We start from the raw sequence: 15,487 nt of genomic DNA, 5'->3' as shown, positions 1-15,487 counted from the left end.
GCCTGGAAAGGAACTCTTCATTCCCAAGATGAGTAGTGCAGTAACCCATAGTGCATAAACATTGAATTGTAAAAGTGTGTACATTGCCCAAAGACATATTTGGTAGTGCGATGAAGTGTTATTTTAGGTATAGATAATATATATTATAGATTATAGATAATTATAATATGATATTTGATTGCAGGTGTACGTGAGCAAGCAACGGGAGGAAGCGGCGCGCAGTAGTTCTGCCTCGTAGCGGCGGCCCACAGCGCGCTTCGCGTGCCGCTCCACGCAGACCGACGCCTAGCACGCACGCGCGCATGCGCGGCACCCACGCACGGCACGCACGCGGCGCACGCACGCGGCTCAGGCACGTGCACACGACGACACGTGCACGCAACGCACGCGTATAAATAACCCGCCATATATGCGCACAAGTCACGCGTCACGGCACGGATGTGCAGACATGCATGCATGCATATACACCCAACTTGTCGCACACGGTACATACGTTCCTCCAAATACATGACATGGTAAATTTGAGACCACGATCCCGTAGACGCAGGTAGACAAACCCCTGGTAGGTAGACCGTCGAAATAATCAATTTCTCAGAGAAATGTGGAGAGAGGGGGAGTATTAATGGCAATAATCAGATAAACAAGTTTGATGAATTGTATAAAAAAATTATATATCAAGTGAAGACACATTGTTACTACAAAAAAAGTACATATAAAATAAAATATAGTACAAAAGATATAAAAATAAGAATAAAATTAAATTAAAATAAGAAATGAAAATCGATTTTTGTAATGTAATTGCATTATAAGCAAAAGTGTATGTTTATTATCAGATCAAAAACGCAATAAGCAGACATGACAAATTTGGTTTGAAGAACATCATATTAACCCCCCCCCCCCTCCCTGTTAGGTTTCTGTTGACATAAATCATTTAAGAAAGTCAATTTATTCTTTTTGGTGTACCATTTGTAAAAAGTCAAGTGTAAAAAAAAGAGTTGAGTGTGTATATGCATATGCGTAATCCTAGTCGTGTGTGCATCAATGTGTTGTAACGCACGCATGCATTGTGCGTTGGCAGTTGGTTGCGTTGGATATTTGGAAGCCTATGCATTTTAGCCAGAACCGTATATAGCTGTTACCCGCATGACCTGGGATCAGGTCTGAACCCAAACGGAAGTCAGTTCCGAATCACACTAAACATGATACACGAGCTAATTATAATATAAAGCTATAATTATATTTAATCATACTTTTTATATATAGTTTTACTTCCATCGGAGTCATGGTGCGTGAAATGATTTTTTAATTTATCTAAATATCGACAATCTTTACGGGTGATGACGCTCTGAGAATGTCTCTTTATCACAAATATTGTTTAATTAATTGTTTATTAATATAAATATTCATTTTATGGATATAAATTTCGAAACTCGAAAAGACAAAACTTGGTTGTAAGGATTATTTGAGTGTATTATTGACTGCATTATGTATTATTTGCACTGCTTGCATTTTTTAATTAATATTATATTGTTTTGTACCAAAATTCTGATGTTAAATAGCATATGCAGAGTTTAAAACATAAATCCTTCTATCTTTTGTCAAACTAATAATTAATTTTTTGTATTAAAATAGCGACTTTTCTTAAAAAAATTCGGTTTAAATGACGAAATTTTGTTTAGTCCAGGGGTGTCAAATTCAAAAGTTTACTTGGCTCAAATAAACATTGCGTAAAAAAATGTTCACATATATTTTTATTTCGACTAATCTTGTTCTAATACTTCTTGATACTTGACATCTTTTCTTTTAAACTTTCTTTACTATATCTGTAGAAATTTTCTTTTCGAACATCTTCGAGTCGCATGCGGCCCGCGAGTTTGACACCCCTGGATTAGACAATTGAATATTATATCTTGACACTATAGACAGATCATGTTAAGGTCCAAAGACTGGACGCAGGTTGCTTCCATCAGGAGCCTATTAGAAATCAATTGGGCGAAGCCCTATGTCCAGTGAACATACTGTAACTGAAATTATGATGATGAATTAATCTGACAGCTGTCAAATGACCTCTTGGGAATATAAACAATGACATAGATAAAAAAATCCTCAAGTCAAAGATAGGTTGAGGTTTATCTTGGTGACATTGCCGCCATTTTTGATTTTATATTTGCTAACTGTAAATACATATGTGACTTATGAAATATTTTTATATGTCGCCGTTGTCATATGCCAGCTCTATATGTACATGTATATATATTATAAGCAGTTTGACTGTCCTACGGCATGTTCTCTTATGAAAGGCTGCCAAGTGTCATGTTATATGGTCAACTGTGTTCCCAAAAGCACATAGATTTTTCAAGCTATGAAAATTGTTATTATTCAATATTTTATAACTCGGCAAATAAAGGTAAATCATTTCAGATATATCGCAAGATAGATATCCTTTACTTTCGCAGTCGCACAAGTTGAGTGTCAATACTTGATGTAGGGATTTTTGCCTTTCGACAGATGCCTAGGGTAGGCAACCTCTTTTGACGAATGCCCATAGTTCCAAGCCTTTTTGATATCAGGAAGAGTGAAGTCCTTTTGAGCTAGAGGGCAATTCTTTTGAGAGATTTAAGCAGAAACACTGCCCTTTTGACAGATGTCAAGAGGGGGGTGCCATTTTGACAGATATGAGAGGTATGCTCTTATGACAGATTTTTTGTGGTAGTTGCAAGTTCTGTTGACAAATGCCAGGAAGTTCAAGCCTTTTTGGCAGATGCAAGTGGCGGGGCATGCCACTTTGACAGATGTCAATGTGCTAATGCCCCATTGACAGGTGCCGGGTGTCGCCGGTGTGCGTATGTGCCTTCATGCCAAAGTGTTGCTAGTTGCGTTGTCTGGTTACCTCGGGTGGGTTCGCATCGCGCCGGTTTAGTGTTGCCCAATGGTGGGCGGTTTGATGTTGCTATGTTAGTTTTTGTTATCGCATGTATATTGTGACGCACGTACGTCTTTTGTACTCTTGTGTGATGTTTGGGTGGGGATAATGTAATTTTGTTATGTACGATATTCTCGCCGGATTTCGATTGGATAAATATCTTATTACGTATCGAACGGGGCTGCCGTCGGCGGAATGTTAACATTAGCTGCGTCTAACAATGATAGCTTTTTATATTGCATTAGTTACTTCATTTTACACGTACCTTCATGTTTGTATCGACTTGATTGAATGGTCAGCTTACTAATCAACACTGAATTTAAGCGAGATGTATTTGATATCTTCCATATTTATAATTTTAACGAAAAAATGAAAATTTTAAAATCATTAGATAATGTACTACTTTTCGCGATTTTTAAATTTGGGTAGGTAGTTCTAAAAGTGCTATTTTGAAACATGACAACATTGATACATTTCAAAGTCGCTGAATGGAATGTATACTTAGTATCTATAGTCTAACGGTGGCAGATGTGTCCTTAAATGTACGATCTTTATTGGTGTTCTTGTCAATGTGAACGCGGCTTTCTAATTAATTAAGGGGCGTGTCTAAGTTGAATATTGACGAGTGATTAAACGCGAGTAGGCTATAGGTACGTGTAAACATTTGTACCAACGTGGTTCATCCGCGTACACTAATAGCTTTAATTTGTTATCGGCACGGTGTTGCCATTGGTTTAAAATCTTTGGCTGTCATTTTATTGTTATCAAATTGTTATATAGACCGGTATAAACATGGCTCCATGAAGAATTATGATTTTTAGTATCAATAGGTAGATCATGTAAAAACTTTTATACGGATTTTAGAATTTTAAAATGAATCTCATATTTAAATTGGTTATTTCTGTTCTTGTATGAATTATTTTCGATAAAATTATTGTGAGCTTTTAAATTGCAGTGTATGCGTAAGTGATAGATACAGAGGTATTTGATCGGGCGGACAGTGGAGGTATAAAAGTCCAACTATCTGTTCTTAAGTATCTCATGTGCGTCTGTTCAACGCTCTCATATCTCAAACGGTGACTTGAGTTCATACTTACTAAAGTTACTTCCCGAAGTATGTGAGCCGCAGGGCCATCTGTTCTCAAAAATCACGTGTGCGTCTTGTCAACAAAAGTCTTGTAAAGCGTATGAGGATGACGATAATCCAGCTGTCTGTTCTAAGATATCTCGTGTACGACGCATGCACTGGCTAGCACTTCCGCATATACTATGAGACATAAATTTTGATTAAATGTTCAATTTTCTTAACGTATGTTCTGTAAATAGACACTGTCCGACTTTGTTTCGACTAAAATCATTTAATTCCACCCTGTCTTCTGAAACTGACTAAATAGATTATTAACAGTAAATAATGAGGTGTGACCAAAATATTTGTTGTCCGCTACGAAGGTTTAAAAGAGAATTTTAGATGTTAAAATTAATTTTATACCATTGATTGTTATTTGATAATTTAAATGTAGCGTTTTAATCTAGCACGATAATAAAAATTCCCTCACAGCGTTGTAAGATTTCTGTTGTAGTTTGCGGGTAGTTGAACAATAAGGGCCTTTTATTAAATAAACACGATATTTTTCTATATTACATTTTAAATAGATTATTGTTAGAGAAAAATTTAAATTCACATATGTTGTTTTATAAGCTGAAAGGTTTTCAGGCGTGTTGCTAACATGTAAAAACGATGCCCACGTATGAGGTGTAACACGTGGTTTATCAAGTAATTCCGAAGGTATATAAAATAGTGTGGGTATGAACAGTTCAGTCAAGATCGTAGACTGTTGGATGGCTACATCCACAGGTTTCAAATAAGACCGGTTGGAAACGGCCTGTATCCAGTGTCTGCAAACTAACCTATTAGAAATCAATGGGATGCTATGTCCAGCCGTGGACGTATTAGAACTAAAAAAAATGATAATTACGAGTACATTATTCAATGTATAAAACACTGCAGTATTGAACACTTCCAAAACATTCTTAAATGTTAAATTGTAATATTTGTCATATTATAAAAACTCAATACCTTACTAGGATAAAAGCCTTTTTGTGGTACCTTCCAAAGTCTATTAGTCAAACTTTATAACAGACCAGAGGGTTTCGTGTTTGTGGCGTCCCCTGAGAAACTTTCAGCTATAGAATGACTAAATTGAATATGTAATAGCGATATGAAAATTATAGAGTGCATTTACGAACTACCCGCATTTAAAATGTACTATTGATTATAAATGACGTTATTGTCTAGCGAAGCTGATCATGTAACGACAACATAGTGGGCGGTTACTGTTTTATAAGTCCACGGCATCGCTTTGTATTCTGTGCAAATGTTTTGTTTTATTTGTAAATTCCTTCATTTGTAATCGGTAGCATTGAAGTTTGAATTACTGCATTTATATAAATATATGCTTGGTCGAGTGAAAGTGTCGCCGTGTCAAATATTACCCGTAATTATTGTATTTAATTAAAACGATTAATATTATTGATTATGATTATTAATGTACGATAGTTATGAATAAAAATGATTTTTAAGCTATTGTGTTTTATTTGTCGAACTACCCTCCCTTTAGTTTCTGTGTGAAATATGTTGGCTGCAAAACTAACTGAAACAACTTGTAGCTTAACGGATTAGCAATATATAATGACAGTGGGTACAAAACACATGGCGATTTGGGTTAGAAGGTTCAGAAGCAGAGACCGCGAACCGGTGAGCATGGAGCAGGGGTTCTACCAAGATGGAAAGGCCCTTGTTAAGGTCGTCAAAAACGCTGAAGTAGCTTTCAAACAGTACTATTGGAGATCTATGAGTGGAAGTGGGGACGACAGTGGAAATTGTATTAGGGGGACCGGAAAGTAATGTCGCTTTCTTGTTAAATTCACACGACTGCTTTTGGAACAAGTTTTTATTTCTAATCAACAATATATTCACCTTCATTCAACAACCTTTTGCCATTTAGTATAAAAAATTTCAATATCGGAGCGGTAACAAATCAATCGGTTTTTCTGTAAAATATGTCAACAGAAACGACTATACTTTCCGATACCCCTAATACATAGCAGAGTACAGTGTTTAACCGTAACAGCTAAGCAATTGTTTGCGATCAAGCATTTTTAACAACAAAGTCACGCCGACATACTATTTCAATAATGTATGTATGCGGTGTATTTTGAAGCGAGATGTATAAAAGCAAAATCTTTAAAGTTTGTCAAGAACGACCATCGATTCATTTCTGAAACATGTTTCCCAAACAGTATTACTATATTAATTTAACATGTGGTCATGTAGAGCATTGAAAGGTGACTTCTAAACCTAGTATGAAGGTCGACAGACCCAAGCACTCCATTACATCAAGCCAGATATACCAGCACAGGTGCGGTTGTTGGTACAGTGGCTGGCTGACCACGAGCCGATAGACGCGTCATAAATAGGACCCTCATAAGTAGACTGACGGCACAGTCAAAGTCGTCGGATGGCAAAAGTCTTCCCTTCACGGTCACCGATCTTGCACTACCCGCATCCGCCGACTTTTCGCGACCTTAGCTATGGTCTAATTAGTGAGGAACCTAAACTGAACGATATAAAAGTCTTGTGTGAAGTAAACAGAACTGTTCCATATGTAATATTTCATTGTCAAAGTTACACAGAATTATAACGATCGACCGACGCAAATATTATAGGCCTGTTGTGTCCTTCCTCAATTAATATGACGATTAATTTATCTTCGTTTGAAATGTGACATCGTTCGGAATTCGCGATTTAGAAATTAGGTCATAAAATTTAAGTACAGCAACAAGTTTTATAATATTATCGAATAGTGAAAACGACCCTTAAAAATTAAAAATGTATTGTACTCTCATAAAGAATTAAATATGAGTCTGATAGTTCACGAAAGCGAGACAAACTGTATTAATTACTGAAAACACGAAGCGAATCTGCGTAATACGTGACCGAACACAAATTACTTTATAATTAATGTAAATAATAAATGAATTTGTACAGCTGTGCTAACAAATAATTAATTTCTTTTGTTTTTAATAAAAAACAAGCTTTGATGATTGCATTGTCTAGAATCTACGGGTATTTCGTAATATACTCGAGCTGTGCAGAGACAGCGGCCGCCGAGCGGACCGTGTTCGAGATGTACATCAAGCTTCTGATATTGGCGCTTTCGGCCTCTCTAGTGGGTGAGTATATACTTGTAATGTTTCCAATTTTTGGAAAATCCTTCAATCTAGAAATGTATGACGTCTAAACTAAATTTCAGAAATTATTCAAGACTTGCTGTACTCTGCGCAAACATTCAATTCATTTTGAATGAATTTATTGATCTTGTTGATTTCGAAAAATTTCAATATTGCAGCGGTTTCGTGTAAATATGATATTTCTTGTTTTACCATCTGGTGTGTAAAGGGATAAACCAGGTTTTCCGACGTTTTAGCAGGTTAAAAGAGCTGCCCATGTTAGAAGCAAAGATTCCCCGAATTGAATCCACACTTGCAACGAGAGTCCTTGTGTTTTATCCTAGTCATTGCGAAGGCGAGTCACATCGGGAACTGCAATCGTTTGAATTTTAATGGTATATCTGTCAGTATAATTGGGATACGTGGCAACAGTCAAAATTGTTAATGAAACTTAATTTCAGAAATTATTAAAGAACTCATATCTCTACAAGTTGAATTCGTAGTTGGCAGGTCCGTGCAGAAAAGATGGCCGCTGGGGTCTTATAGTTCTAAACCACAGACCAGCAAGCGCAGACGACGTCCAATCTGTTCGATTGTAAATCTATGGGTAGTCTATGTCCATCAATGAACATAGACTCAGCCAGAATTTGAATCCTCACGACATACAGAAGTAATCAAACATTCGTTTACTTTATTATCTATTCAGAATCATTAGTACAGATTATTTGTTTACGTTATTGAAAATGCCAGAAGAACAGTTACATGAGGAGACCTTCAATTTAGGTCCAAAGCGCGCTCTGATATCAAAAGATCCCACAACTCAGACGAGTTTTTTGTGATCACTTTAGCAATATCCTTAACACTTGGCATGCGGGCATCATATCTTTACTTCCTTTGCATTCTGTATAACATAAACAAAATTTCCTTCGTAAAAACGAATTAGTTTTAAATTTACTGCGATTTTTCTGAATAACCAAAAATACAGTTCACGAAAAAGTGCCCGCAGCAGGCGTGGCCGCGGCGAATTATATCCGCATTCCACATGTAACAGATTAAAATAAATTATTCCCAAACTTATAAGGCAGTTTGGGAATAATTTATTTTTCTAAAAATATCTATACATTCTAATATGATTTTTTAACGTTTTTATATAATTAACTTTATTAATTTCTATGTATGAATCATGTACTTTATGTGATATTATTTTTAGTCTCATCACATTCAGAGCTCGAACTGGAATCCGGGCAAATTCAAATTTATTTAAAATATTCAATTTCGCTGTGGATTCTTCTCCAATTATATCATCATCATAATGTCTTCAGTCATAGACTTTTTTTTTTTTTCTTGTGAAAGTTTGTTGGTAGCGTTCGAAATACGCGTTTATTTGGTAACTTATTTTCATTTACTTATATTAGTTTAACGACGGCCCCTTTATAAATGGTATTTTAAGTGTTCATCTTGTGGTACAGCCTCCGATATCAGGAGGCCATGTGCACTGTCCGACTACAATTGCATCGGGCGTGTCCTGGCCGCGAATTCGAACTGCAACCCGAGGGTGGTGGGAAGTGTGCCGTCCAGCTATACGGTCAGCAAGTATCACTTCCACGCGCCACACTTCAACGCCAGTTACATAGACTACAACCTCGTCATCAAGAACCACAACCTGTGCAAAGTGTCTGAATTCTTGTGAGTAACGTATAACCATACTTGTAATTTCGTCATCAGCTTCAGAAATTCAAAATATCATTATTCATATATTTTAAAAATATAAGTAGTAATTTACCACCAGCTGCGAATGCTGATCTGAGAAGAGCTAGAACAATTGCTCTTTAAAATTAAATTTAACAATATTTCATGTGGACATTACAATATCAACTTACAAATGAGTCAACAAAAAAAGTTCCACACATTTCGAAACAAAATTTTAATACTATGGTAAGATTTATTTAATAATATACTTTTAATTTTAGATTTAAAACAAAAAAAGAATTGATAACGTACTCAAAATTTAACAGTTGAACGTTTTCTGCTTGATATAAGCCTTCCCTTGATCAGTTATAAGCTGCCTACACCGGCCTGTCCACTGTTTTGAATGAACGTCCTAGACTGCGCTTGCCTTGTTCAGCCGCTTATTTTTTACCTTTTCTACAAACACAGTAAAGAATTTTTAATGATTTCTAGTAAGGATTTATGGGATTATTTCTAAAGGTCTTGGACGTAATAACAACACCAAACCAAAAGTAGAAGTGTTTTTATTCATCAAGCTTAGCACATATTTATACCGATTTAAGACTTAGAAAACAATGTTCCACCAATAAAAATAGTGAGCCAATCACAAGTCGAGAAGTACTGTAGAGCGCCCTCTTTCGTCCGATGTATGTAAAGAATTATATTTCTGTGGAATTCCCCTTTTAGATGCATCGCTGACGATGACGTTATATAGCCCGTGTAGATACACGGTACATCAGGTGTAGCTTAGCGCAGAAAAATCCCAACTGTCTCGATGCAGCATGCACCATGGACTTTAACCTGTATTTTTCAGCTTAAACCTGTCAAGCAATACTGCCGTGCTCGCTCTGGACTGCCCTCAATTGGTGTTCAGCTCCACACGGGAGACCATCCAGCACCGATCGCTGCAGGAGGATACTCGGTTCAGTTACAATTACCATGGAACCTACCGTAAGTCTGGCTTCATCACCATTGCCTCCCCTTATAGATTGTTGGTTGGAATGGGCTTGCATTTAGCGTATTTCAACGGTCGAAACGAGTTCCATGTTATAAATTTACGATATCAAGTAAAAAATAGCTTCAATTATTCCAATCATTACAAAGTTTATTTATGTAAATAAAATAAAAAAAAAACTTGTGTTTAAACGAATATGTTTTTAATAAACAAATAAAGGAAAATAATTCACTTTTTGAAAATCTCACTGTCAATGTGTCTTTTAAGATCTTCGGGAACATTCGAAATGACAATGAGTTTTCAAAAGCACGTCAACAAGTTGTTTCATACTGCCGCTAGTACTTCTCGAATGTTCTGTTTTAATTCAGCAAATGTTCCTAGAGTTACAAAACTGTTGAGATGTTCTAATAAAGTAATCTCATGGCAACACATCCAGGCTTCTTGGTGCTGGTACCAAGTCATGGAGTTGTATTCTTTGAGATCTTGAAGGTTTGGTTGTAGTAAGTAACACTGAAACCTGTTTCTCGGCGGTGTAAAGGTACCGCATAAATATTTCGGAAAACAATAAAAAATAACTGAAAAGCTTACAAAACGACTAACAATATCAAACATGTAATCTTCGAAACTCAATATGCGATCTTACTTTTGGTGAACTGGTTCAAAATATCTTTCGCCACGTGTTGATTTTTTTAAGTGTTATTTCACTAGACACTTGCATATGTCGCGGTAGCCAGATATAAAAGTACCCCCACCTACTAATTTTTACTTAGTCAACTATATTCCAATATGAACAACATTTTTATACGATGATTTGTAAATTTACAACTGACCCTGTATTTTGTTGTGACTCTTGCAGCGCTGATCCGCCTGACCACTAACCTGCACGCGTCCAACGGATTGAACCTCTGTACTTCTTTCAACTTCGCAGACGTTGTCGCTCTCCCCAAATTCCGCATCAATCCCAACGGTAAGGAATTATTAAATATTTCATATTATATTTCTTTTATAGGACTACCGTTGGTTCGAGCTGGTATACGTACTGTGGGTAGACCTGTCTCTAGATGTATCGACGACATTATTTCTGCCAGACCTTAATTTATATTACCTACTTTATCATCATTTGTAAATATTACTACTAGAAAGTGTGGCGGTATTCCGAGATCCCGATGCTGTTACTCTACTTTGACTCCTTATTCTATTTCCAGATCAGTTCTCATGTCGCAAAATACGAGACAATAAGCGATTTTTTGGCACCTAGAGCTTATACTAGGAAAATTGCAGAAAAATCTCATTCCACAGAAACCCCTCCAGTCTTGGTCGAGACACTTGTACATTATCGTATATTGTGAGAGATATGGTTAAATAGAAACTGACATTTAACCATATTTAGCCAGAGAAGTACGATGTATCATTATGTCATCTCTCCACCTCCTATAAATATCGCCACCTCTTGCGATGCTTACATCTAGCGACTTCCCAAGATCTAAGACCATGGAGCTGGTCCTATTCCCACGTGGGAACTACTCGAAAATGCACGAAAAATTCTTAGTGACGTCGGACAATAGCGTTCTATAATTTTCACGTTTTCAGATCGAAAGACAGCGAACTATCTGTCAAGAGACTTGACATTGCTGAACGTCTTCGAGAGGGAGACGTTCTTCTGGCGCGCGCCGCTGCTCACTCGCTACTTCATCAACTCACTCCTGTGTAACTTCGGTTGTAATTACTAAAAAAAAAATCTCACTTCAATCTTTCTCTGATTTTTTTTTTCAAAAAAATTTAATGTTTTCCAAAGAATACATTTCCTAAATCACTTTAATTAAATAAATTAACATTTTGGCCTTTTAACACAATTTATTTCATCAATAAATACTTTTCGGCATTTATTTTTTGATTTTCCTCAACAACTGAAAATTGATCAAGACAACAAGGCAGCGGACTTCATAGTTTGGACTAGGCTCAAGGCTTCCCTTGAGAGGATCTCAGTTTGGCCTTTTAATATTGTCTTCTGAGCGCCTGAGAAAAAGGATCCCCTATTATCCTCATTTCAGCCAAAAGTCGTAAACTACTGAACATAGGCCATATCCAATAGGATTGGTTGGAAGCGGCCAACATCAAGCGTCTCCGTACGATCTAAATACTTCACAATAACAACCTATAAAACCTAATGTTTGAGACAATAAAAAGAACAAATAAATACAAGTGAAATATTTTCTCATGTTTATTTATAAATTCATCACATTTCGGAACACTATGCCGTATGTAGATAGAAAGGCCAAGCTATATTCGACATTGGATTCACAGCGTCAATAAATCTTTTATATAACATACTTTACTTCGGGCCGTATATATCACCGATTCATCATCAAATCACATATTACGCGTCATTTACAATTAAAAATATAACATACATTCCAGCTATGTTGATTATATTGTCATATTTAAAAACATTTCCTGTTTGGTTTATGATATATAAACACATTTCTATTGTAGACACGTGTATTGTCTGTGGTACATGGTAAAAATCGAAATAGTTTATCTTTTCCCGTTTTAATTTATTACTAAACAAACAAATTACATTCATAACCATTTCATAAATTATTTGCTTCATTTCTATAATTCTCAAAACATTTCGAACCAAAAACGATACACGTGGTATGAAACAAGTGGACAATTACAAATAAATTTTGAAGCAATATATATATATATATAAACATGATTGTTACGACTAAATTTATCGATTTCATTTTATAATTTAAATTCTTTAACAGATCATTAGTTAAAAATATTTATATCACGTGTGTAAAACAGATGAGATTCACAAAATATGAAATCTTAAGCAATCATTTTAAAATACTACACATATTGAACATTTACAATTTATTTGACATTAATACAATAACATTAGATAAATTAAAATTTTTACCTCAATTACCCAACGAGCCCTCGTAAATTATTCACAAACTACTATGGCACACACAGCAAATAACAAATAAAATCCACACAAAACTTTCACAATAACAGTCAACTACGTTACATGCTATTATTATGTCAAAAATATTTACGCGGCAAATATGACGGCGTCGCTTCCGGCGCCTGTGATTGGTCGAATTTCAAATCGTTCTGTTTTTCTTAATTTATCTAATGGCGTTCGTGATTACAACAATATTTAAAATTATTTATTTATTTTCCAAGAATTAAATATTCAATATTAATTTTAAATGTATTTTAAATTAATGTACTTTCCATTGGTCGCCTCGAAAACGGAACGAGGCAAATAAAAGATTTTTACATTGTAATTAATTATGAAAATATAAAATAAATCCATGGAGTAGCTTATATTTATTTCACAATATTCCTTTTTTTAAATTAATGTATACAATAATTGTTCTTACATTTATTATTATAGTTAGTTTGAGTGTAATGAGCATGAGTTGAAATATGTTCGAAGATGTCTTTTAAATGTATTATTGATACGAATTCGAATTTCTTTTAAAATGTTTTGTTCATGTTACAGGAGTATAATTGTTTAAGGTTAAGAGATCTTTGAATGACATTAATAAATCTTGCAATGCCGTACGCAACTTAAATTATTCTCATTAAACTTTATTGAATTGTATAACGCATATATATCTTACTGAACAAGACCAACATACCCTAGACTAACAACGCGACAGGTACCACCGGGTTTAGAACCTGGGAACTTAACGCGACCACTACGAGGCACTTAATCGACTGGACCATCAAACGCGACTATATACACTTCTTCACCTTCTATATAATATATATTTCATCTTTTATAATATTCTCAACCAATTTCAACTATCATCGCTATATAAATACTCATCACTTAAGTAACACTGTCTTTAAAATTTTAACACTTTTCGGAAGCATTGGAACTACGTCTAGATTCATAAGAAGAAATGAGATAGAGATAGATTCAAACGTAAATAAGTCACGCAACGTAATTTTAAAAATTAATTCAATCACCAGGTACAGTCTGTTGTCCACTACACACTTGTACAAACTTGCCTTGATACTATAACTCTTACGGTATATGCCCGGCATATGATTTGGCACGCGAGATTATTTTTACACACTAAGCTGTTCTAGCACAGTACGACAAAGACAAAGCTATTCCGTTCAATATTTTTCGAGATTCATAATCTTCTGCACTATGTGCCAAATCAAATGCCGGGTACAACATTACCTCCAAAGTGTCTCTTAACCATACCCGATCAAATGCCTTCAACCAACGATTCCCATAGACTTCACAATACTCGTTATTTAAACGTAATGATAGTTTTGCGAAAACCTTAATGAATGACGCTTTCAATACACGCAATAGATTTTGAAACTTGATGTCACGAAAAAAAAATTTTATATATCTAATTTTATATAATCGATATTGTTAAAATAATCGAATAAGCCGATATAAATATCAAAAAATTAAAAAAAATTACATTATTCATTCACGTTGCTTACATTTATATGGCATATTACGTCTTTTACGTCATCACATATTTAAAATAAGCATTAAAAATTGTTGAGTTAATTCTAGTATATAAGTTTAACTTTTCATATAGTAATAAATGTTCAGAATGAAATAAAAACACACCAAACTTAATTAAACTAAACCAAAAACTCGTAGCTCCTCTAAAAGACAATTTCGGAATCGATTATTTTATATCACGATTTAAATCGATATTAAAAATTAAAAATTTGTTCGTTTTTTAAAATCATATGATAGTAAAAGAAAAATTCTAATATAAGGGTGTGTTCGAAATTCAAAATAACATTGTTGTTACATGTTTTGAAACAGAGAAAGATATGTCTCCTTTCTCCATATGACAACAACGACAATGGTATCCATGGCCAATAGCTAAATGTGTTTGCACGTAAAAAAAAAACTATTCCATAGCTGTCATAGTTAAAAATACCATTATGTAGATGGTTCAATATAAAAAAAATCAAGCTTCAAAATAACCCGATATTATTGTGTAACTGTTAATTTTAATTAATACATTTGTTCCTAAATTCAATAATAACGATAATTTTGAACTGCGTATTTAAAATTACAAAAAAAAAAAATGTCGCCGCAGACTTTATGATCTGTGAAACTGTCAAAATTGCGAAAAAAGGCGGGAAAAGATTTATGTTAACATATTAATTTAAAAAGATTTCACTCCAAGAATTTACTACAACCCAACTAATAACAAACATATAATAAAACGTATATCGCTAGTCAATTGATTTAAAACATTATTAAAAACGACTGCAAAAAAATCATTTCATTTCTAAACAATTTATTGAAATAATTAACCAAATATTCAAGTTCATCAGCCAATAAAAATATAATAAAATATATTATGACGTCTCCAGAGAGAGCTATAAGAGAATACCCAATATATATGTTGTTTTCGATATAAGCTTTCTAGTTCAATTATTTAAATCCTGAGATCTCCAATCTCCAAAGTTGTCCAGGTGGACCCAGGGACCCAGGGATCAAATCAAAGGGTTCACAAGAATGTAATATGATAATAATTTTTTACAGTTTTGGGCAAATGACAGAAATGTCGCTGCAAAGGTATCCACCATGACGGGCTATATTTTAAAAGTGGTCCATGAGAAAAAGTCTGGGCATTTCTGTT

At 34.8% G+C, this 15,487-nt stretch overlaps 2 protein-coding genes across 2 annotated transcripts in view; both read left to right on the top strand.

Annotated features, from left to right (window-relative positions):
- The window catches only part of chb (chromosome bows), a 76,522-nt gene extending 76,029 nt beyond the window's left edge, over positions 1-493 (top strand). The window contains exon 37 of the mRNA XM_068765858.1: positions 185-493. Coding sequence (XP_068621959.1) covers positions 185-238 — 54 coding nt within the window. The 3' untranslated portion in view covers positions 239-493. The remainder of the gene's footprint in view (positions 1-184) is intronic.
- Positions 494-7,083: 6,590 nt separating this feature from the next.
- LOC137922868 (fibrohexamerin-like) lies at positions 7,084-11,577 on the top strand. Its single transcript, XM_068765960.1, has 5 exons — positions 7,084-7,156; positions 8,623-8,839; positions 9,696-9,832; positions 10,693-10,803; positions 11,427-11,577. The coding sequence occupies exons 1-5, from the start codon at positions 7,111-7,113 to the stop codon at positions 11,564-11,566; spliced, it is 651 nt and encodes a 216-aa protein (XP_068622061.1). The 5' UTR covers positions 7,084-7,110; the 3' UTR covers positions 11,567-11,577.
- Positions 11,578-15,487: the final 3,910 nt, after the last annotated feature.

The sequence above is a fragment of the Battus philenor genome, unplaced genomic scaffold (genome assembly GCF_028537555.1).
Source record: "Battus philenor isolate CCGP_79_NKW_IND1 unplaced genomic scaffold, ilBatPhil1.0.hap1 SCAF_20, whole genome shotgun sequence".
NCBI lineage: Eukaryota > Metazoa > Arthropoda > Insecta > Lepidoptera > Papilionidae > Battus > Battus philenor.
Note: the sequence above shows the minus strand (reverse complement) of the source record. Positions and strands in the feature narration are given on the sequence as shown.